Source organism: Molossus molossus, unplaced genomic scaffold, assembly GCF_014108415.1.
Source record: "Molossus molossus isolate mMolMol1 unplaced genomic scaffold, mMolMol1.p scaffold_m16_p_24, whole genome shotgun sequence".
Classification (NCBI taxonomy): Eukaryota; Metazoa; Chordata; class Mammalia; order Chiroptera; family Molossidae; genus Molossus; species Molossus molossus.
Genome location: NW_023425360.1, coordinates 4,582,753 through 4,610,039, shown reverse-complemented (window position 1 = coordinate 4,610,039; position 27,287 = coordinate 4,582,753). Strand labels below are relative to the sequence as shown.

General features: G+C 56.1%; 2 protein-coding genes and 1 pseudogene across 2 annotated transcripts; all 3 read left to right on the top strand.

Moving 5' to 3' along the window:
* The first annotated feature begins 452 nt into the window (after nucleotides 1-452).
* Nucleotides 453-7,199, top strand: AEN (apoptosis enhancing nuclease). Its single transcript, XM_036278088.1, has 4 exons — nucleotides 453-508; nucleotides 2,703-3,300; nucleotides 4,962-5,162; nucleotides 5,653-7,199. The coding sequence occupies exons 2-4, from the start codon at nucleotides 2,767-2,769 to the stop codon at nucleotides 5,884-5,886; spliced, it is 969 nt and encodes a 322-aa protein (XP_036133981.1). The 5' UTR covers nucleotides 453-508; nucleotides 2,703-2,766; the 3' UTR covers nucleotides 5,887-7,199.
* A 5,171-nt stretch (nucleotides 7,200-12,370) lies between these two features.
* Nucleotides 12,371-12,890, top strand: LOC118640986 (annotated as a pseudogene).
* Nucleotides 12,891-13,981: 1,091 nt separating this feature from the next.
* Nucleotides 13,982-24,401, top strand: ISG20 (interferon stimulated exonuclease gene 20). Its single transcript, XM_036278100.1, has 3 exons — nucleotides 13,982-14,507; nucleotides 22,918-23,118; nucleotides 24,104-24,401. The coding sequence occupies exons 1-3, from the start codon at nucleotides 14,280-14,282 to the stop codon at nucleotides 24,185-24,187; spliced, it is 513 nt and encodes a 170-aa protein (XP_036133993.1). The 5' UTR covers nucleotides 13,982-14,279; the 3' UTR covers nucleotides 24,188-24,401.
* The last annotated feature ends 2,886 nt before the right edge of the window (nucleotides 24,402-27,287 follow it).

The following is a 27,287-nucleotide window of genomic DNA, read 5'->3' as shown; positions in this document are numbered from 1 at the left end:
TTGTGCTGAAAGAGCACACCCGACTTCTAAATTCTTTCTTTAGTGCTCCTCCAGTATATTATTTCACTGAATGCTCACGACAACCCAAGACGTAGAGGTATGAACTCTGTAAGCCATTCTGCCTTTGGTGGCACAGAGCTCATAGAAGCCCACGTCCCGACCCAAGGAGCGGGGTGCATTGGAGCGGGGGCGGTGGTACACGGATGGGTGCAAAACCCAGGCCAGAGGAGGCCATACTCAGCTTCGGTCTCTTTAAATTTCCCGCGGGCTCTGCCAGCTGGAGGTACAAACCACGCCCCTTTCGTAATCTCCGCCCCTTTCCCTGCCGCGCGCCAACCCGCAGAGAGCCAGGTTCTCCCAGAGAGCCAATCAGAAGAGGTCTTAGGCGGGTGCTGCCGTTCAGCCGACCAATAGGCGGGTAGCCGGAGTGGGGCTTGCCCGGGCATGTGGGAACCGCCGGCAGCCGGGACGCCACGTGCGGGCGGGAGGAGAAGCGCCCGGGCTTCAGGTGACCACTGGGACCCTTCCAGGGACAGCGGGGTCGAGCGGGCCGGGGTCGAGCGGGGTGTCCCCGCCGTGGGGCCCCGCGCGTGCGTCCACCCAGGTCTGCGGCGAGGGACACCCGGACCTGGCCGACCGGCTCTCCGGGTTCCCGGGCGTGTAGGCCGAGCCCGGGGCGCCGCCTGTGCCGCGTCCCCGCCCTGCTCGGGGGTCGCGGGCCTACGGGGACGGCGCTGGCGATGGGCGAAGGGACTCGGCCTGGCGTGGGCCGGACCGCCGCGGCCAGTGAGTGACCAACGCCCGAGTCCCTTCCGGGGTGCGGTCAGGCCTCCCACGCGTCACTCGGCCGCCGCAGGGGATCGGGCGGGGCCCCTGGTCCCGCGGACTTGGGACAACCCAGGGTCGCATCCCAGCAGGGCTCCTCCACTGCGGGCGATTCTCAGTCTCAGTGTCGCGCCCTGGGGGTGGGGTCGCGCGCTCTCCGCCACCCCGATCCCCAGGCCCTCCCTTCCCCCACTCGGCAGTTAGGACGGTGCGGGGGGTGGGTCTGGACCTCGGCGTTTTAAACCGACGTCGCATGACTGTGCCTGGTACCGACCTGCCCTGGGGTCGTCCCTAACGCTCGGTTTCGTAAACAAAGCCCGCTTTCCTGGTGGGGGGGGGGGGAGGGGGCGCGCCCTGGGCCGGTGCATGTCGCCCCTTAGTGGGGCGTGTAGAACGGCCCGCCGCCTCCCCGATGCCACTGGCGATTCTGACTTCGTGGGCACATGGCTCTGAGGAGTCCGCTGCAGGGGCCTGCTGGCCGCGGATCCCCAAAGCCCCGGGTCCGGCCGGAGAGAGAGACCCACATGAGCAACATTTCCCCCCAGCCTGGCTGAGCTCATCGGGGGGCCCCGGAGGGGGAAGGTGTGCCCCAGATAATTGTGGGTTTTGACACGTCAGCAAGGTCCGGCCTGGTCGAAGGGGGCTGTTTTCCCCTCTTACAACATATGGCCACGGAGACCTTTTCTCAGGGAGCCGGATTTCTGGCTCCTTTGAAACCGTGCCACACAGGGTCAGGGGGGACACCGACCCGGGTCGCGGCCTCGGCCCCTGCCCCTGCCCTGCAGGGCCCTCTGCTCACCCCTTGCCCACCGAGGTCGGTGATGAGCAGCCTGGTCGCCAGCTTCTTCGGCTGCGTTGTCCCCATTGCTGGGCCGAGGCTGATAGGTTCTGTGTTTATCGGCTCTAATATGTGTCTTGATGTAAGGAAGTTGGTTAGAGTTAAGAGCCATTTGAAAGAGGAAAAGGCTTTTTGGGGAAGGGGTGAGCAAGGAAGGAGAATGAGTCAGGATGGGTCACTGCCTTACCCTGGCCCAGGCATCACCAAATGGTACTATTCCTGCCTTTTTCCTCCCATTTCTCTTAACCTGTGCTGCTGCTGCTCGGACCCTTGTCTTCTCCAGACCTCTTCCTATAAGGCAGTGACCCTGAGTCTCTAGGGAGATTGATGGTTCCCAGTCAGTCTGTGGATTAAGCCCGAACTCTGACTACCGGCCAGCAGTTCTCTCTCTCTGTCTCGAGGTCCTTACTTTTCAATTGCTGCACCAAACTCCTTCCCCTCCCACAAGGATGTGCTTTGCCTCCTGGACTTGGTGTCAGCGTTTTCTCCGTCTGGATGCCCTTCCCTCCCTGGGCTCTTGGCAGACCTTCCCGAAACCCTTCAAAGTGTCCCCTCCACTGCCAGGCCTTCCCTAACCAGGTGTTTCTGCCTGTTCCGGTTCCTGACCAGGTGAGTCAGGTGCCTGTCCGTAGTCCATCGCTCCCATCCTGAGCGAGCCTCTACCTCTCCACCAGAGTAGGAGTTCCCTGTGTTCAGTCATTTCCAGCTCTGTAGGCCCCACAGTCTGGCTTTTGTCTCTTATTAATAGAGCAAGTGCTTAACCACTCCTCTATGCCCGTTTGCGTACCTGTAACAGGAGGATAATAATACATTGTTTGGTTGTTGGAAAGATTGATTCCATGGAAAATATTCAGAGCAGTGGTTTGCATGTGTTGTTGACTGTATGAGGGCAGTTATTCAAATAGGTCCCCGACTCAGTCCAGGAGCCTGAGACACAGTACAGGCCCTAGGGCAGTGGGCAGGAACACTGCAGGAGGGAGGGAGGGCTGGCCTGGCCCATCCTCACCCAACCCCTCTGCCCCGTGTGTTCGCTCTCCAGGGTGCTGCCCCATTGGAAGATCACCTTGCAGGCTTCCCTTGCCCTGAGTGGTGAGCAGATTGGTATGGTGCCTGGGGAAGCCCCTGAGCCTGCCCAGTGCCTGTGCCCTTTGTTGGCCAGCCCAAATGCCAAGGATGTGCTTCGGAGAAAGCATAAGCGGAAGAGCCGACAGCACCAGCGGTTCATGGCCCGGAAGGCCTTGCTGCAGGAGCAGGGGCTGCAGAGCACACCCCCCGAGCCAGCATCCTCCCCACCATCCATGCCATCAGGGGCACCGCCAGGCACTGAAGCTGCCAGCCATGGGAGGCAGGGTCCAAGGGCTGGATCTGGAGGTGCCCCATGCAGCAGAAAGCCCAGCCCCAGAGAATCCACTGTGCCAAGCAAGTGTGTGGCTATCGACTGCGAGATGGTGGGCACGGGACCCCGAGGGCGGGTGAGTGAGCTTGCCCGCTGCTCTGTGGTGAGTTACCATGGCGACGTCCTCTACGACAAGTACATCCAGCCCGAGATGCCCATCGTGGACTACCGCACTCGTTGGAGCGGCATCACTCGGAGGCACATGCACACGGCCATCCCCTTCCAGGTGGCCCAGAAAGAGGTGAGGGCGGGGGCCCTGTTTGGGTTGGTGTGATGGGCTGCGAAGAGCCCTGGGTTTGAGTCCCACTTAGCCACGGGAAGCGAGAGACGCTGGGAAAGTTACTTAACTTCTCCAAACAATGGATTCCTTCTCCATGGAAAGGGTGAGTAGTCCTGACCTTCCTGCGTACGAGGATTGCTGGGATGTCCTACGCCATCACGTTTTTCTTTTCTGTCATTAAATATTACATCTCTGTACAAAAGTTGTAAGGCCCACAGTGCTACCACCTTCCGGTGTTAATATTTCGGTATATGTTCTTAGGTTAGTTTTTCAGGACATCGAAAAAAATTAATTGGTGGCTGGGACCACACTGATGTGCCAGAAATCCTCAAACAAGCTTAAGTGTAAGAACACCTCAAGCCTTATTCATCGTGGGTCCTTGTCCCCAGATCCCTCTGTGCCCTGATTCCCTAGGTCTCCAGGCCTGCAGAGGCTCTGGCGTGTGCGCCTAAAAAATCGTACACTGTGTAAACCGGCACAATGAAAACCTCAGAGCTCATGGGGAAAATGGGGTTAGGGACACAGCACTCAACACGTCATAGTGACACCCCCAAAATAAAAAGATGGCGACCTAATAAACAATAGCACGGTTTTGCACGTGCTAAATGGTGCAGAAATGCATACGCGCACCCGTATCGATGGCACTTTACCTTGAAAAGACCTGAAGTTTCCTCGTAGAGGTGGATGTCGGGAGGGCAGCAGCTTGTGTTATGGTGAAGTGGCCTAAGAAGTCACCTGCAGTCAGATGGGAGATGGGGACACCAGGTGAGGGGGCTGTGGCTCCTCACACAGGTGAATGGAGGGGTGTGTATTTGTGCTTTCCCGTGTGGCTCGGTTCACCTGGATTGTTTTCTGCTTTCACTTCGTGTTTCTCAAGGGCGAAATCACACATTATTCTCAAATCATGTTCTAATGTATCAATCAAGTTGGGTCATTTTGCATCTTTAAAACAAGCATTATAGCAGAACTAATTAATGTTTCTGGGTTATTCTTGGGGTCAGATAAATTCGGGGAGTACTGGTATACAGCATCTTGTGTCCCCGTTTTTCACATCATATACAACCTAAGCATTTGTTTCAAAAGATTTGAAGCTCTTTAATCAGGCAGGCTGATTAGAACAGAAGCAACGAGAAGGGAGGTCTGTGGCGAACCCTCAGCTCCTTGGGCGTGACCTTGGCTTGCTTGGTGGCACCCCAAGATCAGGACCACTTTTTCCCTACTCAGACTCTGAGGCAGTGTGGAGCATGCTAGATCCCTTCCCCCCGAATGGCTGGGGGGTGACGCGGGTGACTAAAGTAGTGGCACGTCCCTACCACTGACGTCTAAATGCACCTTATCCGCCTGCTGTGAGGCTGGTCCAGCGACAGTCCCTGTGTTGCCAGCAGAGCGGCTGTGGGAGGCTGGCGCGGTGATGAGGGGCCTGTGCCCCTGGACACGGCCCCTCTGGAGCCTGAGGCGGACGGAAGGCAGGGAGAGGTGTGCATCCGGACTCAAACTTGGGCAGCGTGGTTGACTCCTGGTCTCCCTTCTCCATGCTGCCCCCCTCCAGAGGGGTCTGTGCACCCACTGATCTTGGGCCTGCCTGACCGGGGGGCCTTCCCGACTCCTTTCTCCGCTCACAGATCCTCAAGCTCCTGAAGGGCAAGGTGGTGGTGGGGCATGCTCTGCACAACGACTTCAAGGCCCTCAAGTACTTCCACCCTCGGAGCCAGACCCGGGACACCACTTATGTCCCCAACCTCCTCAGCCAGCCCGGCCTCCACACCCGGACCCGGGTCTCCCTTAAGGACCTGGCCCTGCAGTTGCTGCACAAGAAGATCCAGGTGCGTGGTGGGGGGAGTGGTGGTGGTGGTGGGGGGGGGCGGCAGGGCTCCGCCTCCAGCTCCTTGTCGGTCCTGACCCGGCCCAGGTGCTGGGTCTCCTGCACGCACACGCAGCCCTGGGTGTTCCTCTGCAGCCTCCTTCCCCAGTGTGCACGGCTCCCAGCTCCTCTCCAGGTCTGTCCCCTCCCAGTCCCAGGCTCTGCCTGCCTTTGCAGCCACAGCCGCTCATAACTCCTCCCACTGGATTCACCTCCATTATCCCCTCTGCTCTCTGAGCCTTTGAAGGTGGCGATTTTCACCTCGCTTTTTTTGAGGACACAGGCTAGAGAAGCTAGATGGCCTGGCTGTGGCCGAGGTGCCCGTGCTCACCTGTCGGGAAGACCCATGCCCTCTCACCCTTCTGACAGTGCAGGGTGTGCAGCCAGTACACAGCCTGGTGTGACAGGCCTCTCCGGGGCGTGGGCAGTGACGTGCGGGCTCTCGTCCGCAGGGGGGCCGGCATGGGCACTCGTCGGTGGAAGACGCCGCGACGGCCATGGAGCTGTACCGGCTGGTGGAGGTGCAGTGGGAACGGCAGGAGGCCGGCCACCTCTGGACCCACCCCGAGGACAGAGAGCCTGACAGCAGCGCGGACGTGGAGCAGTATATGCAGGACCAGTACTGGCCTGAGGACCTGGGCCCGGGCACCAGCGGGGGAGGGGGGACACAGGATAGGACGGTGTGAGGGAGGAGAGGCTTGTGGGTGGCCTCCGGTGAGGGGAGTGGGGCCAGGAGGGCACTGGGCACCTCACCTGGACAGGGCACGGGGCAGCCAGCTTCCCCAGGTCCGAGGAGTTGGGATCATCTGTCCTCTGACCCCCTGTGCCCTTTCCAGGGCTGTTGTCGCCCCACCCCTGTGGTTTTGCTAATGGCACTTTATAGACACCGTGGGCTAGCTGCTAGAGCCCCGCATGAGCAGGGTCTGCGCCAAAGGACTGTCCCAGGCTCGCTCCCCAGCCCGGGAGGAGCGGTGGGCGTCATCAGCAGGTTCAGAGGAAGCGCCCTGAAGCTCCAGCGTGAAGACCACTCTGGGGCCCTTCCCCGTCCCTCCGGTGGAACTCTGGCCGCACCGTGGGAGGAGCTGGCGCCAGGCTCCGGTGGAACCGCAGGGGGACCTTTATCCATGAAGAGCAAGGCCGCCCGGGAGCAGAGTGCAAGTCAGCTGGGGCGCCGGAGCCTCGACTGCTGCCCCTTCGGGCGCTTTGATTGACAGTCACTGCGGTGGCTGGGTTTTCTCCAAATCTCCCGTCAGGATGTCACCCCTTCCCCCTCTTTCCTTGTTTCCTGAGGGGCAGTTTGGGGTACTGGGGTAGTCAAAACCTTAGGTCACACAGACCTTTGAGCTCCATCATTGCTTGTCCTTGTCACTGAATAGCGTTGGGACCTCAGGCAACTGTGTGACTTCACGCTTGAGCCTGTTCCCGGATCTGTGAAGGGGACAGTGAAGCGCCCTGCCTCGGGCCGCGAGGACGCAGGCCAGCGCGGAGCAGTGTCCGGCACACGGAGCCCTGGGCCACCCCAGCGCTGCTGTCTTGAAGGGCTAGTGTCAGCCTCAGGGTGACGCCCGAACACGCCCCAGCTGAGGGACTTTGCCCCAGCAGAACTACCCGTGCTTGGCTGTTTGAGCAGGTGGGGTAAGGCCAGTGGTGAGGTACTACGTGGAGGTTCAGGGTTCTCTGCTCGCCACCGCTGCGTGACCCAGGTGTCCTGGTCCCTGTGCTGTGTGCTGGCAGTGACTGGTCTCATGTCGGTCTGAGCGAAGCAGCAGGACCAGGGAGGGAGACACAGACCACACCGCTAGGACCCCACGGCCATAGAGCACTCACTCAGCCATCTGTCCCCCAGTCGCAGAGTAGGGAGCTGGCGAAGTCACGGACCACAGCTGGGCGGTAGCTTCTGTTCTGTCTGTGGGTGGAAGGAAGATGAAGCTGTTACTGGTCCAGGAATGGGCCGGGCTGCACATCGGCATTGTTGCAAAGCTGTTCTGGAATAAATCTCAACCGGAAACGTAGGTGAAGCGGCCTTTTCTGTGGATCCTCGGGCTAGGGTGAGGGATCCAGGGTGGAGGGGTCGGGGTGCTGGGATGCCCAGTCTTCTGGGAGCTTTGGCCTCTGCAGTGGTCGGCTTTCAAGATGGTGCTTGGGAAGTGGCAGGAAATGTTGGAGCTACAGAATTTATCCCATATACATACTTGAAACACTATGTAACTGCCCTGATGTATAGCATACATTTATTTTGTTTCTCCTGGAAGCTATATATTCACTTTTTTTAATCATAATTTTTTTTTTTTTTAGTTTTAACTGGAAAATACACAACAAAATTTATCATTTGAACCATTTTTCAGTGTAGAGTTCAGCAGTGTCAAGTGCACTCAAACTGCTCTCCAGAGCTTGTTTATCTTGCAAAACAAACTGAACCCATTAAGCAATAACCCCATTCCTTCCTCCCTTCAGTCCCTGGCAGCCAACATTCTACTTTCCTTTTTTTTTTAGTACGTGCCCTTAGCAGAAACTGAACCTGGGACTCTCTGGTCCACAGGCCGATACTCCAACCGCTGAGCCAAACCGGCCAGGGCTCTACTTTCTCATTCTATGAATTTGACTAAATACCTCATCTAAGTAGACCCCTACAATATTTATTTGCCTTTTGTGTTAGGCTTATTTCACTTAGCATAATGTCCTCAAAGTAAATCCACACTGTATGTGTCAGAATGTCCTTCCTTGTTAAGCCTGGACGATGTTCATTTGGACTTGTGGGCCACATTTCACCCATTCGTCCCTTGAACATTTGGGTGGCTTCCCCCTCTTTTTATTTTATTTATTTTTTTCTTTATTGAATTAGAGAGAGAGGAAGGGAGATAGATAAAAACATCAATGAGAGAGAACATCGATCGGCTGCCTCCTGCATGCCCCCCACTGGGCATCGGGCCCACAACCTGGGCATGTGCCCTGACTGGGAATCAAACCGGCGACCTCTTGGTGCATGGGTCGATGCTCAATCACTGAGCCACACCGGCCAGGCTGGCTTCCCGCTCTTGGTCATTGTGAATCATGCTGCTATGAACATGGGTGAGCAAATATCTTTTTGGGACCTTGCTTTCAATTCTTTTGGGTAAGTATCCCCTTACGGGAGGTTTTATTTCATCAATTGCAGTCTGAAAATAGCATGCAGAATTCCAGGAATAAATAACTCAGGAGTTTTATAAATACCTCACCGCTATTCTGAGTGGTGTGCTGAAACCTCACACTGCCCAGCTCCATCTCACCCAGGACGTTGGGAACGGTCCCTTTGTCCAGCGTCCCCGCCGTGTAGACACCCCCTCCCTTAGTCATGCAGTAGCTTCGGTTACTAGCAGCTGTCCTGGTACCAGGGTTCGTCATGGCCCCAAGTACAAGAATGCTGGTGCTGACCATTAGACGGGCCAAAGAGAAGCCAGCCGGTGCTTCCTTGACGGGAAAAGGCGCACGTTTTCGACTGTATGAGGAGAGAGAGAAAATTGTATACCGAGGTTGCCAAGATCTACGGGAACGAATCTTCCATCCGTGAGACCGCGAAGAAGGGGGAGTCCGTGCGGCTCTGCCCCACCGCAGACGGCTCGTTTCCCCCGTGTGTGAGGAGCGGAGGCTGGAGAAGACGGTGCACGTGCGGGAGGGGAGATGGACAGAAAGCCCGTCTCAGCTGACAGCGCGTGCTGTGAGCCTCTGAGGACCTCAGCCGGGTGCGCTGCCGTGAGCGTGGCCAGGCACCTACTGCAAACACGGGACGGCCACGCAGACTAAACTACTGCAGGAGCCGCGGCAGCGCTCATGGGGCTGCTGCCAGTTTCTGGCAGAGGTGAAGGGGTGGGTCAGGGCTCGGCAGTATCCTCACCGTCAGGGTAAGGGGCACTGCTGTCTACCCATTCTAAGTATTAAAAATTTTTTTTTTTTTTTTTTTTTTTTATCCTCACCCGAGGACATTTTTCCATTTTTTGTTCAGACAGAGTGGGAGGGAGAGAGAGAGAGAGAGAAACATCGACGTGAAAGGGACACATCGAGTGGCTGCCACCCGCACGACCCAACCAGGGCCGGGGACAAACTGCAACCAAGTTACATGCCCTTAGCGGGAACCGAACCTGGGTCTCTCCAGACCGCAGGCTAATGCTCTAACCGCTGAGCCAAACCGGCCAGGGCAGTATTTAAAAAAATTTTAATTGATCTTACAGAGAGAAAGAGAGAGAGAGAAACATGTACCGATTGTTGCCTCCCATATACACCCCGGCTGGGGATCGAACCCACAACCTGGGTATGTGCCCTGACTAGGAATCAAACGCCCAACCTTTCGGCGTACGGGATGACGCTTCAACCAACTGAGCCACCCGGCCAGGGCCCCATTCTGTTTAGTTTTCTGAGGAACTATTTTCCATAGAGGCCGCTTGTGATTTTCTGGGGTGGTGTCTGACCATTATGACCTGTGCCCTGGGCTTGGTGCTGGGTGTTCCGAGAAGGCCACACAGTGGCAGCCCTTGTTCCTGCTCCTGTCACAAGAGGTAGGCCCACTGACCCAGGGAGATCTGTGGGTGGTCTGGTCACAGAGGACACCAGCTCAACCTGGGAGGCTGGGGCAGGGATTGTCCCTAGACTCTCACTCACCAATGCCTGTGTCCAACCTCTGAACACACAAGGCCCTTGAAAACTCAGTATGACTCAGGCAGGGTTCCAGGTGCCGGGGATCCCACAGCAAACCGAACGAGTGGGAGGGGAAAACAGTGAATGAAGAAGGAAAATACACGGTCTTTCAGATGGAACCTGGGGAGGGAATAGGAGGTGCAGTTTTTTTGTTTTTGTTTTTTTTTAAATATGTTTTTATTGACTTTTAAGAGAGAGAGAGAGAAACATCGATGTGAGAAAGAAACATCAATTGGCTGCCTCCTGCACACTCCCTACTGGGGATCAAGCCCACAACCCCGGGCACGTGGCCTGACCGGGAATCGAACCAGGACCTCTCAGTCCCTGGGACAACGCTCAATCCGTGGAGCCACACCGGCCAGGGAGGGTGCAGTTTTGATAGAGGCCAGGAGAGGCCTCCTTGGAGACCAGAGGGGGAGGGAGCAAACTGCATCCATAACCGGGGGCAAGAGCTTTCCACACAGGACAGCAAGTGGGGCCCCGGAGACGGAGACAGCCAGAGGGGAGGGAGGAAGAGAGGAGAGGACCTGACTGTGGAACAGGCACCTCCGCCTCTCCCACCTGCAGGCGCAGACCTATCCTTCCCTCTGGCTCCGGCCCGGCACCGGGGGGCTGTGGATTAAGGACCCACACGATGTTCTGGGGGAGGCAGGGAGGACCTGACATGGTTTGGGAGGAGTCAAGGGTCTTGGAAACGGCACAGGAAGTAAGATGTGGGTTTTGCTTTGTTTCTTGTTGTTTTGACAACAGGAAGTCACTGTAGGTTCTTGAGAAAAGTAGCTTTGACAAACAGTGCCAAAGATTAGACTTTGGTATCGTTAATCGTTTAGGATTGGAAGGACGGTTTCGAGCCGGGCATGAAGGTGGAGGCCAGGAGACGGAGAGCCCCGGGGAAGGTGAGGGTGGGAGGGGAGGGGGCGTGGAGAGCCCCCCGGGAAGGTGAGGGCGGGAGGGGAGGGGCGTGGAGCACGGGAGAAACGCAGGGCAGACTTAAAGCTGCGGATTCGGAGCACACCACAGAGCAGGCTCAGCACGCATGGGGGCAAGAATTAGAGGAACAAGACGTGTTCTAAGACTATGGCGGTGCCCCGGTTGGGAAACTCAGTTGTTTAGAGTACATCCCCATACACCAAGGTTGTGGGTTCAGTCTCTGCTTGGGGAACATACAAGAAACAACCAACAAATACATAAATAAGTGGAACAACAAATCAATCTCTCTTTCTCTCAATAAATAAGAAAATTTTAAAGACTCAGGAGGTTCCTCGGTCAGTTGGGCTCAGAGGTTAGAGCATTGGCCCAAGGACCAAGGCGTCCTGGGTTCGGTTCCTGTCAAGGGCATGTACCTTAGTTGCAGTTCAGTCCCGGCCCTGGTCAGGGTCACGCAGGAGGCAACCAATCCATGTGTCCCCCTCACGTTGATGTTTCTCTCCCTCTCGTCCCCTCCCTCCTACTCTATCTGAAGATAAATGAGAAAGTATCCTCGGGTGAGGATTAAAAAAAAAAAAAGTCTGAGGAGTTGAGTCAGATAAGGGGTTTCCCAGCAGGAAGTTGATGTGTGCAGACTCCCAGGGGGCGCTGGGGTGCCTGCGGGGATGGTAGAAACAAAACCTCCAATGGGAGCTTGAGGGGATTACTTTTTCAGTGTAACAGGAATTTTGCTTCATTTCCCCCGACATCAGAGTACCATGTTGGCAAAACAAAGAAAATCTCCAGAGTCTGAATTTGAGTAAAATTTGCTCATTCAGAATGGGAACCAAAAGGAACCTCCGATACCTCCCATTTGAACCCACTGAACAACAAACAGGAACAATACCTGATCATTCAGACATACTGCAGTATCCGGTTTTCTTTTTGAGGTCTCCCGTGTGAAAACACCCTGGACTTGGGGAAATTCCTTTTCCAAGCCACCAATCTCTGCTCCCACTGGGGGCAATCGGATCCCACAGCCTGGTGCTTATTCTGCATGGATCTGGGGAGGATCAAGATATGGGGTGTCGACTCTGTTCAACCCCACTACAGCCCATGGAAGCTGATTCTGTTTATACCCTCACTGCAACTCATTCATTTATTCAACACATACTGAGTGCTTCCCCTGTGCCAGGCACCATGCTAAGGGATCGAAGATCCAGTTTGGGAGAGAGTAACCAAGAGCAAATAGAGCCAGGTTTTGGGGGGGGTCCCTCCAAGCCTGCTTCTCCTTGTCCCCAAAGAGTGTCAGTTGGAGGCAGTTTCTGAGGCACCCTGAAGCAACAGACCCTAAGTCTCCGTCGCCGCTTCCTTGCCTTCCCTGGGCTGGGGGCCAGCCCCCCTCACCTCACCCCTTCTGCCCTTCCCCTGTCCCAAGTGCCAGCTCCCCTTGCCCCATAAAAAAGCCCCCCAGAGAGTTACAGTCTGTTCTCTGAGTTCGTGTGTGTCCCCCTGCCCATGCTGCCTGGATGCCCTCCCAGAACCGCCACTCGGCCACCACCAAAGGAGGTGGAGAAGAAGTCACAGCAGGAGCTGATGACCCTCATGATGTCTGGTGACAAAGGAATTCCTGCCTCCCCTAAATCAGACCACCTTTTCAAACGGGTGGGGACCATCCACGGAGCAGCTGGCACAGTACACAAACACCTGCGATACAAGCTCTCCCCAGAGTTCCCCAGTGGCTACCCATACAAAGCGCCCACAGTGAACTTGCTCACGCCCTGCCACCACCCTCACGTAGACACCGCGGTAACCTCTGCCTGCACATCCTAGAGGACAGGTGGTCCACCCTGTCTGACCTCAGGGCCATCCTGCTCCCCATCCAGAGCCTGCTGGGAGAGCCCCACATCAATAGCCCACTGCACACACAGGCTGCGGAGCCCCGGAAAAACCCCACCCCTCTAAGAAGTACCTACAGGAAACCTATGCAAAGCAGGTCTCCAGCCAAGGGCCCTGACCCGGGCTGTCCAGCCTCTCTCCGTGTGCTGTCTTTTTATTTTTCCTTAGATGGTCTGTCCTTGCCTTGATTTCTGTATAGGACTCTGTATCGTCAGCTGTGGTGTCTTATTTGTTCTGTTTTTAAAATTTATTTATTATTATTATTTTTATCCTCACCTGAGGACATTCTTGCATTTATCTTCAGATAGAGCGGGAGGGAGGGGGGGGGAAGAGAGAGAGAGAGAGACATCGATGTGAGAGAGACACATTGAGTGGTGGCCACCCACACAACCCCAACCAGGGCCGGGGACAGACTGCAACAGAGGTACATGCCCTTAGCGGGAACCGAACCCGGGACTCTCTGGTCCATGGGCCGACGCTCTAACCGCTGAGCCAAACCGGCCAGGGCTTGTTAGTTTTTTAAATTAAGTCTCTGCCCTGGCCGGTTTGGCTCAGCGGTTAGAGCATCGGCCCGCAGACCCATGAGTCTCAGGTTCGATTCCAGCCAAGGGCAGTTGGCCTCTTGCCATCCCTGCTGGTGTCCCCTTGGTGGCAGTCCGTCCGTGGCCCTGGTCGGGGTAATGTGGGAGGCAACCTGTCAATGTGTCCCTCTCATGTCGATTGTTTCTCTCTCTCCCTCCCTCTCACTCTACCTGAAGATAAATAGAAAAATAACTTTGGGTAAGGATTAAAAAAAATAAAAAGTTAATTAAGTCTCTGGTTGAGCCCCTGTAATGAATATATTAAATAAATACATTTTTGTTTCAAGAAAAGCCTCCCAGAGCATGAGGCTGGTAGCACCCGAGAGACTGTAGGATATTCCCTGAGCTCCAGTCCTGGGGATGTTTACTCCAGGGCGGAGGGTAAGGAAGGGAAGAGAAAATGTTGCAATCCACGTCAGCAGCAGCCGCTAGCAACAGCGTCAGCTGAGCGATTAGCTGGAGGACAGGGGCAAAGGCCGGACGGCCCGAGTGGAGCCTGCCCTCTTACTCAGTCCTGACTCAGGTCACAGAGCTTCCCCATCTTCCGGTAGGTGATGGAGCACCCAGCTCACGTGCTTCACTTGAAAACGAATCTGAAACTGAAGCAGCTGGGCAGGGCAGGGTTCCCCGCTGGAAGTCAGAGGGGAGTCACTGCTAAGAACAGCTGGAGCAGCTGAGCAGCCAACAGACAGGCAGAGGCGTGAGCCTCAGGAAGCAGCAGGTAAGAGCGAGGGCCAGGATGGCCGGTTCGAGGCACGTCTCCGGGGTGGCAGGCCAGAGGAGGTGGCCTCCTGGTCCTGAGGCTGCCAAGCAGGGCCAGAGTCCCTGGGACCGGCCAGGCGGGGACACCAGCAGGGATGGCAAGAGGCCAACTTCCCTTTGCCAGGTGGTGTTAGTGATAAAGGCAGGGCAGAGGACGCAGGCTGGCTGGGCGGTGGCTGAGGATCCCTGGGGCCCCGGCTGGCCCCGGGGTGATGCCCTTTCTGCTTCCTGTTCTCAAGCACAGCTGAGTGTCCCGGCGAAGCATGGCAAGCAGCATGGAGGCAGTGGCCATGGACTGTGAGATGGTGGGGCTGGGGCCCAGCCGGACGAGCGGCTTGGCTCGCTGCAGCCTCGTGGACGCCCAGGGCTCCGTGCTCTACGACAAATTCATCAGGCCCGACGGGCATATCACCGATTATCGAACCCGGGTCAGCGGGATCACACCTCAGCACATGGAGAAGGCCGTACCCTTTGCGGTGGCCAGGCTGGAGGTGAGTGAAGGGCCGTGTGCCAGCCAGGCCGAGGGGGGCTGCACACCCCACTACTGACACACACTTACTTCCCCAAGTGCCGGATCTGTGACCTGTGCCACCCCAGCACGGGGGGCTCCAGGGTGTTGGTTCTCCATCACATCCCTGAGAAGAAAGGCTTTCTGCCATCAGACAGCGGCGACCCCCCTCTGGGAGCAGCTGGTCAGTGATGATGAAACGGGGTCCCGCCTGATGTTCCCCACTCTGATTTGGGGGCTGGACTCTTCCTTCTTTCCTCTACACCAGGCCACCCCTGGTGAGCCCTGTGTGGCATGAAGGCGCGTCCGGGCGGAGGCCTTCATTGATTGGCCCTTGCAGGGGGCCCCCCTGGCCCTGGAAAACTGGCCCAAACCCTCTGGGCCGAGGGGAGCACTGCTCCAAGACCCACCGCAGGCAGGTCGGCCATCAGTCCATCAGTCTGTGGTCCCCAGGTCTGCTTCCTCCTTTGGCTGTCTCTAAAGATCTCCAGGTTTAACTTTCTGTTTCTCAGAAGTACCAACCAGAAAGGAAACTCAGCCACTCTCAAGGAGGCCCCCAGGTTAGTCACTTTGGGGAAGGTCTAGAAGGGCAAAGAAACCACCTCATCAGTTCCCAGCTGGTGGGGCCTGGGGATGGCCAAGTAGAACAAAAAACTGCAAGTTCAGCTCCCCGCGCGCTGCTGAGCCGGGCTCCAGGCACTAGACATAAAACCACAACAATCGCTGCTGCGCGTGTGTGTGTGTTTTTATCCTCACCTGAGGATATGTTTTTATTGATTTTAGTAAGAGAGAGAGGAAGGAAGCGAACATCAATCAGTTCCCCACCACCTTTTGGTGTACGGGACTATGCTCCAGCCTCCTGAGCCACGGGGCCAGGGCACTATAGCTCCTGTTTACTGAGCTCTGGCTGGGTGCCCTCCTGACACTCAGTCTCCGAGCTCATTCACGCGTCACTCACACCTCCCCGGACAGCCCGCCAGGAGGGTTCTCGGGAAGTAACTCGGTTCGAATCCCGGCTGGTTACTTACCAGCCCATTTACCCGGTGCAAACTCTTCAACCTCTCTGCACCGTTTCCATGCCCAGCAAAGAAAACAGGATGGTAACAGTAGCAATTTCATAGGATTCTTGTGGGGATTCAGACAGGGCCAGGAGAGAGGGCCTCTGATTACTCACGCTAGCTGCCGTGATTGTCTGCCCTGGTGAGCCCTGTGTGGCATGAAGCCGGGTCCCTGAGTTACGGAGAAGCAAACAGAGGCTCGTGGACTGAGGTATTGATTGGTTGGCTGGGGCCACTGCAACAAAGTACCACGAAGTGTGTGGCTTCCACAGCAGAAGTGTGTGGTCTCAAGATCAAGGACTTGGGGGGATGGCTCCTTTTTTGAATTGAGAGAGAGAGAGAGAGGAACACTGATTTGTTTTCCACTCGTTTATGCATTCATTGGCTGATTTCTGTATGTGCCCTGACCGGAGATGGAACCCGCAACCTCAGCGTATTGGGACGACGCGTTAACCAACTGAGTGACCCAGCCGGGGCCCAGGGTTGGCTCCCTCCGAGGGCGGTGGGCGAGAACCTGTTTCTCTCTCTCCTAGTTCTAGTGGTTGGCTGGCCATCTTTGGCGTCCTTGGCTTGTAGAAACAGCACCTCGACCTCTGCCTTCCTGTTTGCGTGGTGTGTGTCTCGGTACCCAAATTTCCCCTTTTTATAAGAATGACAGTCATTTGGGTTAGGGGTTCCCCCTAATTGCATCGGTAAACACCCTGTTTCTATGTAAGTCACATTTTGGGGAACTAGGGATTTCAAGAAATGAATTTGGCTGCGGTTGGGGGGCATTGTTCATGACACTGAAAACCTTGCACAGATTCAGAAATAGAATGGGGAAACGGAAACATGGGCTCAAAACCTCCGGCGCTGTGTGTCCAACAGGGGCCACCAGCCGCATGTGGCCAGAGAGTGCCCGAAAAGCAGCAGGTCCGTGCTTCGAAGTGTCGCGAGTGTACATGGGATTGGAAAGACCTCTAGATAAAAAAAAAATTCTTTTTTCTTTATTGATTTTTATAGAGAGAGGAAGGGAGAGGGAGAGAGAGATAGAAACATCGATGAGAGAAAACATCGATTGGCCGCCTCCTGCATGTCCCCACCAGGGATGTGGCCCACAACCTGGGCATGTGCCCTGACCGGGAATTGAACTGGTGACCTCTTGGTGCCTGGGTTGATGCTCACTCACTGAGCCACACCAGCTGGGCAAGACTTCTAGATTTTTTTTTTTTTTAAATCATAAAATACCTCAATACTTTTTTTATAGCGATGGCATGTTGAATGGTAATATTTTGGATCTATTAGGTTAAATAAAACCGTTAAAACTAATCTGACCTATTTCTTTTTACCTTGTTAAATATGGCTATTATTAGATTACCTAAAATGACTCACAAAGCTCCTGTTATATTTCTATTGGAAAGCACTGACCAAGAGGTACTAAGAGGGTGCTGGAGAGCCCCGAGGAGGGGGCACAGTACATCACCAGGGTCCTGGAAAGACTCCATGAGGTGGGCGGCATGGGCAAGGGGTGGGAGGAGTTTGTGTATGCAACCGAGTGGGCCATAGGGAGCCACTGAAGATTGTTGAGCAAGAGCATGGTAGGATCGAAGCCAGTTTCAAAAAACACTATAATGTGGGGGCGTGCTGTGGAGGAGAGATGGGAGAGAGGAAGACATGACAATGGGGATAAGAGCCAGAGCCCCTAGGGAGCAGCTACGGGGCCTGAAACATCAGCAGCAGAGAGAGGACGGGAAAGAAGGAAATGTTAGGATGTAGGAGACCAAAGGAGAGCCACCAAGAAGGGGAGAGCAGCAGAAAGAAGAGGTGGGTCAGCTCAGGTGGCAACGAGAGGCCCAGGGACACTGCAAGCACCCCCACACTCAGATACCCACTGAGCACTCGGGGGGACGCACGGCCTCATGCTTCTCCCTCCTCCCCAGCCTCCCTCCCATCAGAAGTGCAAACAGCCTGGAGCAGGGGGGACAGGAAGCAGCAAAGAAACGCATCTCACATCCCTGGGCCCTTGATAATTATTCAGATAATTCCCTGGACGCCCTTGACCCTGACCTGGCTCCTCGTCCAGACTTGGTGCAGAGATGCTTTGGTTCTGCGTGGGAGCTTACGTCAGGTCCAGGGCTTCTCTGCGTGGCATGAAGCCCTGCCCAGAGTGGGCACTTAGCCGTTCCAGGGGTGAGGCAGGGTCTAGAGTGGGTCTCGGGAACCACGGCTGGGGTTCACACTTCCTGCCTCATCACGCACTGGTCTGCGTGACCTTTGGAAAGCTGGGCACCCTTCCTGAGCCTGTTTTCTCCCAGGGACAGGGACGGACCGACGTCTCCTCCCTTGTCCGGCGGTGGTTAGATACAGTGATGACCTATAGCCTCAAGCTCAGTGCCTAATTCACGACTGAGGTTCACTGATGTGCCCGTGGACAGAGGGTAGAGACCCAGAGTATACGTCTGAATCCCCTCTCTGACTCCCCTTGAAAACGGAGGTCTCATTTGCTGCCTATCCTGCTGCCAGAGAAACGTCCTCGGGCCTGGCTCAGATCCCAGCCTCCCACCCCCTCTAAGTACCCCCCAGGGCTCCCCACGACCCAGGGTCCTCTCAGCCCCAACCTACCTATTTCTCCTGCCTTCTCTCATAGTTCAGCCATCACCCACCTGTGACTCAGCCAAACGTCTACTCATCCCGCATCCCTGTCCCTAGAAATCCTACCATTCTGGCAGGCCCAGGCCAGGGGAGGTCTTTGCGATGTCCCTCCCCACAGATCAGACTGTCAGCACAAGAAGGAACTCATGAGCAGATGAGGTCCAGAGAGGGTCGATGATTTGCCTAAGGACACACAGCAATATGGGATGCAACTTAGTGCTCAAATCCAGAGCTCTTACCTGGCAGATTAACGATCTTTTTCTTTTCTTTTTTACTAATAGTAATTTTTAATAGCTTGTAACTCATTTCTGTAAGTTAATGCTCTCTTTTAATGTTAGCCCAGTGTGGGGAGTAGCATCTACCCCGTAATGGGGATTGGGATCATTGCATTTTCAGTTTGCAGACCAGGGGACTGCATCCCTGAAGCATTGTGGTTTAGGAGGGAGGCAGGACACAGAAGGAGGCCATGGTAGCTTGTGAACCGGAAGCTACTCCATCTGGAACGAGCCCTCGCCTCGGCTGGAGGGCTGCGCAGGGCCCTGCCACCAGGCGGGTGTCTCTGGGCTCGGCCAGATGGAGGACGACTTCAGCATCCAGGTTTCTCCAGGGTGAGCTGCCTGTGGGAAGAAGGCACAAGCAGGGGACAGGAGGAAAGGCGGGGACCAGGGTCCTCTTGAAGATGACAGTAAACGAACTGGGCCTCCACAGGGACAACATTCTTTAGAGTCACTGACAGACACCTGTCCCGGCAGCCAGGAATGAATGAATGGATACAAGAACTAACAGGAGGGATGAATGGATACACGAACTAATGAAGGACTGATGAATGGATACACGAACTAATGAAGGACTGATGAATGGATACACGAACTAATGAAGGACTGATGAATGGATACACGAACTAATGAAGGACTGATGAATGGATACACGAACTAATGAAGGACTGATGAATGGATACATGAACTAATGAAGGACTGATGAATGGATACACGAACTAATGAAGGACTGATGAATGGATAGACAAAGGAAGGAACAGATGAATGGATATACGAACTAGTGAAAGACGGATGAATGGATACACGAACTAATGAAGGACTGATGAATGGATAGACAAAGGAAGGAACAGATGAATGGATATACGAACTAGTGAAAGACAGATGAATGGATACACGAACTAGTGAAGGATGATAAATGGATACATGAACTAGTGAAGGATGATGAATGGATACACGAACTAGTGAAGGATGATAAATGGATACATGAACTAGTGAAGGATGATGAATGGATACATGAACTAGTGAAGGATGATAAATGGATACATGAACTAGTGAAGGACAAATGAATGGATACACGAACTAGTGAAGGACTGATGAATGGATACACGAACTAATGAAGGACTGATGAATGGATACACGAACTAATGAAGGACTGATGAATGGATACACGAACTAATGAAGGACTGATGAATGGATAGACAAAGGAAGGAACAGATGAATGGATATACGAACTAGTGAAAGACAGATGAATGGATACACGAACTAGTGAAGGATGATAAATGGATACACGAACTAGTGAAGGACGATGAATGGATACACGAACTAGTGAAGGATGATAAATGGATACATGAACTAGTGAAGGACGATAAATGGATACATGAACTAGTGAAGGACAAATGAATGGATACACGAACTAGGAAGGATGGATGAATGGATGATGGAAACTGCAGCTCTGAGCTGCTCCACAGGCTTCGGTGCAGGGATGTCCACGCTCACCCCACGCACACCAGGCCCTGGAACACTGCCGAACGCCCGCCCCTGCGGGGTGATTCAGTGGATTCTGCAGTAGGGACCTGCCTTCTGGATTTTCAACAAGGGTCCCAGGTGACTTTATTTGATTTGGAAACACTTGCAACGAGAGTGAAACACCGTGGAAGGAGAGGACACAGGCAGGCACCTGGGCCCGTCCCTCCCCGGCTGTGTGACGTGGGTACACGCTGCTCTGTGGCCCCTTTCTCTGTCGGTCTCACGGTATGACGATCCTCGCCCTCCGGAAGCTGCTTTCTTGGTTCAAGAAACCTTCACCCAGTGTTCTGCTCTGAAATTAACGGTGCTAATATAGTCCACAGTTCCCGGTAGTGGTAATAATAACAACCATAAGAACAGTGACAGGGTCGGGTAGATCCAGGTACTGCATCTCAGCTCTCGACTCCCCCGCTGTGTGGCCTGAGGGAGCCTCTTAACCTCTCTGATGCCCGGCCCCATCCTCTGTAAAATGGAACTAAGAATATTCTTGAGACGCCTCATGCCGAGGTGAGCAAAGTACCTGGCCCAGGGCCAGGATGATAGATAAGTGTCCCTGCCCTGCTCCCCTCCCAGCCCCGCCCCAGACAGCCAGTGGAGCCCTGACTACTAAATGGCCACCGGACCCTCACCGTACAAATGGGGGACGGAAGCCCAGAGATGGTCTTCAACCTCCCTGAGACCCCAGAGCAAGTCCCAGCATCTTTGTCCTGCAGGGTTGTTGGTATCTGTCTACTAAATAGGTTGTGTTCCCCTTTACCCTGCCTTCTCTTCCTTCTTCTGTGTGTCCGCCCCCGTCGTACGCTATTTGTCTCGTGGTGAGTCCTCTGTTACTGAACACAGGCCCCCCGGGGACCCTCGGGCTCAGGAAGTGATGAGTTTCCCAGGAGTCCACCCTGCGATGACCTGGCACTCTTATTTCTGGGACACGGGGGCTGTCCCTGGAATGGCAGACAGTTCCCTTGTGTGAGCTGGGCCCTCGCCAGCTCCGAGTGGGGGGTCTGGGGGGACAGGCCACATTGTTTGCAAACCAAGGGTGTCAGCAAGAGGAGACACGTGGCCCCCAGCCAGGAGCACGGCTCCCCGTTTTCTCTGCGTGCTGGCCGGTGACCTTTCCTCCAAGCACCAGATTCTGAGGTCGTGTGTCCTCCCCACTCAGGGGGACCCCAGACCCATACCCTCTGTTAGAAGCTCAGAACCCAGATTTCACTGAGATGCCCAGGGGAGTCCTCACCCCGCGCGAGAAGGTGCTGGCACCCACAGGAGTACGCAGCTTTGGTCCTCAAGTGGCTTCCCCAGCCCCTATGCCGAGCACGGGCTCTGTCCAGAGGCGGCCCCCACAGCACCCCGAGAATGGCGGGGCAGGCTGGTGGCATTGCCTGTTGATGGCGGACGGACAGACCCTGTCTCCAGCGCTGACTGTCGACAAGTCACCTCACCTCTCTGAGCCTCAACTTTCTCTTCTGTAAAGTGGCCATGATGTCCCCCCGGTCTCCAAGGGAGAGCCCACCAAGGGCCCCACAGGAGGTCCCAGGAGGCCACTGGCGGCAGAAGCAGGCTGAGGGAGGGCGTTAGCCATCAGGAGGCTCCTTCCTGTGGTACAGACCTGGGTCCTGGGCTAGCACAGGGGGAGGGATGCTGGCCGCCCCAGAGCTCCCAGAGGCGGGTCTGACCGGCCAGGTGCTGCCCCTTCAGCCACAGCTGGTCCATGTCCCCAAGTGTATTTCAGCCCCCTTCCCGTTATCTCTAATGGCAGCCAAGGAAAAGGAAGGGGCTGACCTGTGTGGCCGTAGGGAGGCTCTCTGCGGGGCCACCATGGGAGAAGGGGCGAGAACAGAGGCGAGAGGAGAGATGACACATGCACAGGGCGCCAGGCTGGGGCCCAGAGCAGGACGGCAGAGGGTGGTGGCTGCTTTGAAGGCCGATCTGCCATGAGCTGTGTGATTGTCCCACGCACCCCGAAACCTAGTGGCTCACTAGGTCAATATTTACTTCACCTGTGTCCTGCAGTCTGGGCAGGGCTTGGCACACAGGGCAGCTGGGCAGCGGAGGCATCTTGCAAGCCGAGGGCTGGAATCCTCACGAGGTCTGTTCGCCTGCCCGCGTGCCGTCTGGCTGTGCGCTCCTCAGTCTCGTCTTTCCATCCCCACGTGGTCTCTCCAGGCTTCGGGGTAGATCAGGGACCCAAGGACACTGGCCCCATAGCCGAGTCGGAAGTCACACGGGCCGGCTGAACGCCCCAGGTCCCGTCGAGGGGAGTGTCGAGAAACCAGCCAGCTTCTTTTTGACATCGTCAGAGCAACCCTGAGCACATGCCTTCGCTTCTTGGTGCTCCGGTTGTTGCCATGTACAGAATCCGCTTAAATGCAGCCCGCCCTCCTGGCTCTGTTAGTTTTCTGCAGGGGCTGCAACAAAACCACCAACGTCCCGGTTTTCATCACCTGACTCGGTGCAGAAGTCCTCCCGAGAGAATGGGAGGCGGGGCTGAACGGGCCAAGCCTCCAATCATGGCTCTGGCTTTCCGGTGACCAGCCCCCAACCAGGAGCCCACCCAGAGTTGCCTCATTAGTACAAAAGACACACCCGTGACCCAGGAAATCCCAAAGGTTTCAGGAGCTCTGTCAGGAGCTGACAAGAGACAGATAGAGGTTCTTCTATTCTTTCACCCATTGCAACTCCCCATTGAAACCACCAAAGGGCCTTCAGCACAGAGCTGAACCATGGAGAAGATGGTCCCCTTTTCTCATGTTGTAGATGCCATGTGCGAAGCTCAGAGAGGGACAGTGATTTGCCCAAGGTCACAAAGCAAGTCAAAGGGGGGTGGTTCCCGCATGATGGCGCCCAGTTGCCCCAGACCCACGCGGAGGACCTGGGTGATGTGTGGGATGCCTGTCTTCCCGGCCAGATCCTGCAGCTCCTGACAGGCAAGCTGGTGGTGGGCCATGACCTGAAGCATGACTTCGAGGCCCTGCAAGAGGACATGAGCGCGTACTCCGTCTACGACACGGCCGCCGACAGGCTGCTGTGGCGCGTGGCCGGCCTGCAGCACTGCAAACGCGTCTCCCTGCGGGTGCTCAGTGAGCGCCTCCTGCAGAGAAGCATCCAGGTGAGGCCCCCTCCCTCCCCAGGCCTGGGGCAGCCCATCCAGGGCATCACTCGGAGGGTCTGTTTGGGGGGCCTGGCCCTTCCCTCCAAGACTCTAAACCCCACTCGTGGTAACAGACCAAATACTTGGTCCCAGACATGCTCCGACCCCCCCTGATCCTGAGGGGCTGTGTACTTTTGAGAAGGGCGGTGTCTGCATTAGAACCTCCAAGTCAACAGGTGTTTATGACGCAGCTGCTGACCCAGATGCTGGGGACATCAGGTGAGCAAGGCCCTGTCCTTGAACTCTTGGTTCAGTGGAAGGTGCCCCCACCTGGATCATCAGCACACACAGTGGGGAGCGCCCGACGGAGGGAAGGGCAGGCGTCCTGGGAGCAGGGATGACAGCAGGGTGGCAGCCAGGATAAGAGACCAGATCTGGACGGAGTTTGAAAGGTGACTGTTAGTGGAGGAGGCTGGAGACAGGGTGGGGAGGGGACAGCTGAGCCCCAGCCTGCTTGGCTGGGGAGCAGGGATCATGTAGGAAGCAGGAGATGGGCCTGGCTCTGGGCTCCTCTGTTGGGCCAGCACAGTGATCCACTGAATAACACCGTCTCAACGTGCTGAGCAGGGAGGCAAGTGGCACTTTAGAAACACCTTTGCAAGCTGCTCCTCGGTGCCCAGGGGCACCCTGCAGAGGCTCAGCCCCTCTGTGTCCTGTGGAAAGTCTGCAGTGTCCCCATCCGGCACCGAGTGTGAGCACCCTGAGGGCCCAGCCCGGCTCTGAGGATACTGGATGTGGTGCATGGTCGTATCTGGGCCCTGGTGGCCCGGTCCCATATCCAGGCCTGCTCCAGCCCCCAGCTGAGTCCAAGGTGTCAGAGTCCTGGGGAGACCTACCCACTGACCCACCTCAGGGGCTGGAAGTCGGGGTGAGAGCAGCGAAGGGTGGGGCCTCTGCATCCAGCCCCTCCCCCCAAGTCCCCATTCGGTCCATGTGTCTGCAGAACAGCCTGTCTGGACACAGCTCTGTGGAAGACGCCAGGGCCACCATGGAGCTCTATCAGCTGTCCCGGAAAATCCGTCGCTGAGGGCTGCCCACCTGGCAGAGTCAGCTCGCTTCAGCCCCGCCCCAGGGGCCAGAGCTCTTTGTCTCCTCAGGACAGCGACTCCCTTGCCTTTGGAAAACGCACCTTTCGTAGTAAAACGCCTGTATATTTTCTCCACTCCCGTCTCAGCACTCTCCTTGTCTTTTCTGTCTTCTCTCCGAGCGGGCACGGCGGACGCGACCCAGTCTGCGTGGTGGTGCGGAGAGGCAGTGAAGACTTGAGTCGGGACGTGGGGGACAATGTCCGTGTCCTTAATACCTGGAATCCTGGGGGCCATGTGGTTTAACTCACAACCCTTGTCCCTGCCTTCCTTTACCAGGTGCTTCCATGCCCAGAGGGGTGGCCCTGTTTCTGGGCACCCAGCTCAGAGGCCCCCCATCCCATCTTGAAATTGGTATCACAATAGTGAGACTCAAGCAAAGCACCGGAAGTGTGATGGGTGCCACCCTGGTGACCTCCACTGAATCACCCCTCCTCCTACTTGTAAAGTAAGGACCTGGAGCTGGTGGACTCTGGAGTCTCAGAGGAGTGGGTGCGAATCCTAGTTCTGCCATTTGGTAGCTACTGAACCTCCCGGTGCCTCCGTTTCTCCTTCCGTAAAATGGGGAATTCTAACAACTCGTTGGATGCTTGGGAGATGTTGCCTACGAAATCCCATCACTGCACCCGTCCGAGCCCCCGCACCCACGGGATGCAAATAACTGGCGGTTAGTCTCTGGACCACCTGAGGAGCCAGGGGACCCCAGGGAGAGTGGCCGCACTCAGAGAGCCACCAGGCAGGACTCCTGCCACCCCCCACCCCCTTGACTGCCTTCTCCTGCAGAGAAAGGGCCGCATGTATCCGAAATAGCCCCACCGCAGGTAAGGTTGAGGACACAAGGGATTCAAATGCAGGCCCGTCGGACCCCAAACTGGAGTGCTTTTCCCTCCAACTGCTTTGCAATGGCTGTGCCTCACACTTGCACCCTAACCTCTGCCGACCTAGAGGGCCCCTTTTCCCACGTGAGGGGTGGAGAGGTGCTGCTTGCGGGTTCAGGGCTCTCTGCTGCCCTCTGCTGTTGCATCCTTTTTAGGGACCGCCGCAGCCACCAGGTGCGGCTGCCTTGTCTGGCCGTGACCGGCCACCAGGTGGTGCCCTTGGACCGTCTATCAGCCAGGCTGCCTCAGGCAGAACCAGCAGCCAGAACACGGGGGTGAGGTGTGAGGGCGGAGTCTGCAAAAATGGGCTGCTGGAGGGGACCTTTGCAGCTGTCCTCACTCAGCCACTGAGCAGAGGCTCAGGGAGGGACGGGGCGGTGATGCAGCCACGCCGGGAAGGTAACCCCAGGCTGTCCACAGCCCCAAGGTGCTGGGATGCCTCCAGGGGAGAGAAAACCTGGGGAGGCACCCACCCCAACTCCCAGGGGGGCGCCAGGACCCAAAGGGCAATGTGGGCCTTTGATTCTGGCCCTGGGCACATGGGCTCCTTGCTTTCGGTCCAGTGCTTTTCCAGTGGGGTGAAAAACAGTCACAGAAACACGGACGTTAAGTGCTCTAGAGAACACCTGCTTTAGAGCCAGGGCGACCTGGCTCAGGTGTCTCACCACTGAGGGGCTCAGTGTTCGCATCCATCACATGGGCCGAGAGGAGACCTGAGACTTCATAGGCAAGGTGCCCAGTCGTGACCCATAACTAGCACCCACCACTCATGATCATAATAAAAACAGAGCTACCCTGGCCGGTTTGGCTCAGCGGTTAGTGCTGACCCGCGGACCAATGAGTCGCGGGTGTGATTCCCGGTCAAGGGCACATACCTTGGTTGTGGTTTGTCCCCGGTCTGGGTCGGGTCGTGCGGGAGGCAACCAGTCGATGTGGCTCTATCACATCCATGTCTCTCTCTGTCTCTCCCTCCTTCCCACTCTATCTGATGATAAATAGAAAAATATCCGCAGGTGAGGAATACAAAAACAAAACAAAAAACAAAGAGCTGCCCCTGGACCACCCCTCTAGACCCCCGACCTCGCTGGGCCCTAACAGAAACAGTCCATGCCTGAAAATGTTGGGTTTATTTTATTCATTTATTTATTCACTTATTTGTTTATTGTTTATCCTCACTGGAGGACATTTTTGCATTGATCTTCGGACAGTCCTGGGTTCGGTTCCCACTAAAGGCACGTACCTCGGTTGCAGTTTGAAAATGTTGGGTTTCTTCAACGAGGTTGTAAAGGGTGTAGGAAGGGAAGACGGTGTTTGTGAGTGGCGGCTCTGTGACCCACACTGTCATCCCTCAGAGCCTTCCCTCTGGTCTCTACCCCAAACCCTTCAGCTGCCCCCCTTGACTTCCCTGGGTGATTTCCAGCCTGCTTCCCCCATCGGTGCTCAGACCCACAGATGCTGTATTCTCCCCTGGGCCACCCCTCCTGGACCAGGGGTGTCCCCATTCCCAGAGCACCTGCTGAGGTGCCCTTCCCAGACCTTAGACACCCTGGGGGCCTATCTCTGCTCCAGGGCAGGGCAGCCAGGTGAATGACTAAGCCCCGGAGTAATGAGTGCCAGGCCTGCCCGCTGTGCGGGGCGGGAGGGTGTGCCCTGCTGGACGGGGCGGTGGGCACTCAGCCCCGGCGGACTGTGGCTGGCAGAAACGCTGGCCAGTGGGAACATCCTGAGGGCTGTCTGAGCCACAGGCCACCAGTTTGAGACCTACGCTCTAGTCTAACTCTCACCTGACACCGGACCCCTTTTGGCTGGGGGGATGAGGGACCAGTCACCCTCAGCCTGGCCGTGTCCAACAGCAGAGAATTAATCCACGGTCTCAAAAGCACCCCTTAGAGGCTCGGGGTCCTCATTTACACACGCATTGCTGCTCCACGGAAGCTCCCACCCAGGACAAATCCACGCCCACTCCGACATGGCGACCTGTCTTCATGACTCTCGTTTCTGCCCCATGATGCAGCTTAAATGTCCCCCATTTCAACATTTTCCCTTTGCGCCGGGCTCCTCCCCATTTCCCCTCTGCCTCACAATCACCCCAACTTCCTTGCGCCCCCCGCCCCTTCTCTGCCCACTTTCCCCACCCCATTCTCCGTGGATTTCTAACAGATGC

What these genes read in the sequence shown, in the direction of transcription:
- AEN (XM_036278088.1), top strand. Translation starts at nt 2,767, where the DNA reads ATGGTGCCTGGGGAAGCCCCTGAGCCTGCCCAGTGCCTGTGCCCTTTG. An exon ending in TCCAGGTGGCCCAGAAAGAG is followed by an intron (nt 3,301 to 4,961) that starts GTGAGGGCGGGG and finishes CTCCGCTCACAG; the next exon opens with ATCCTCAAGCTCCTGAAGGG. An exon ending in TGCTGCACAAGAAGATCCAG is followed by an intron (nt 5,163 to 5,652) that starts GTGCGTGGTGGG and finishes TCTCGTCCGCAG; the next exon opens with GGGGGCCGGCATGGGCACTC.
- ISG20 (XM_036278100.1), top strand. Translation starts at nt 14,280, where the DNA reads ATGGCAAGCAGCATGGAGGCAGTGGCCATGGACTGTGAGATGGTGGGG. An exon ending in TTGCGGTGGCCAGGCTGGAG is followed by an intron (nt 14,508 to 22,917) that starts GTGAGTGAAGGG and finishes CTTCCCGGCCAG; the next exon opens with ATCCTGCAGCTCCTGACAGG. An exon ending in TCCTGCAGAGAAGCATCCAG is followed by an intron (nt 23,119 to 24,103) that starts GTGAGGCCCCCT and finishes ATGTGTCTGCAG; the next exon opens with AACAGCCTGTCTGGACACAG.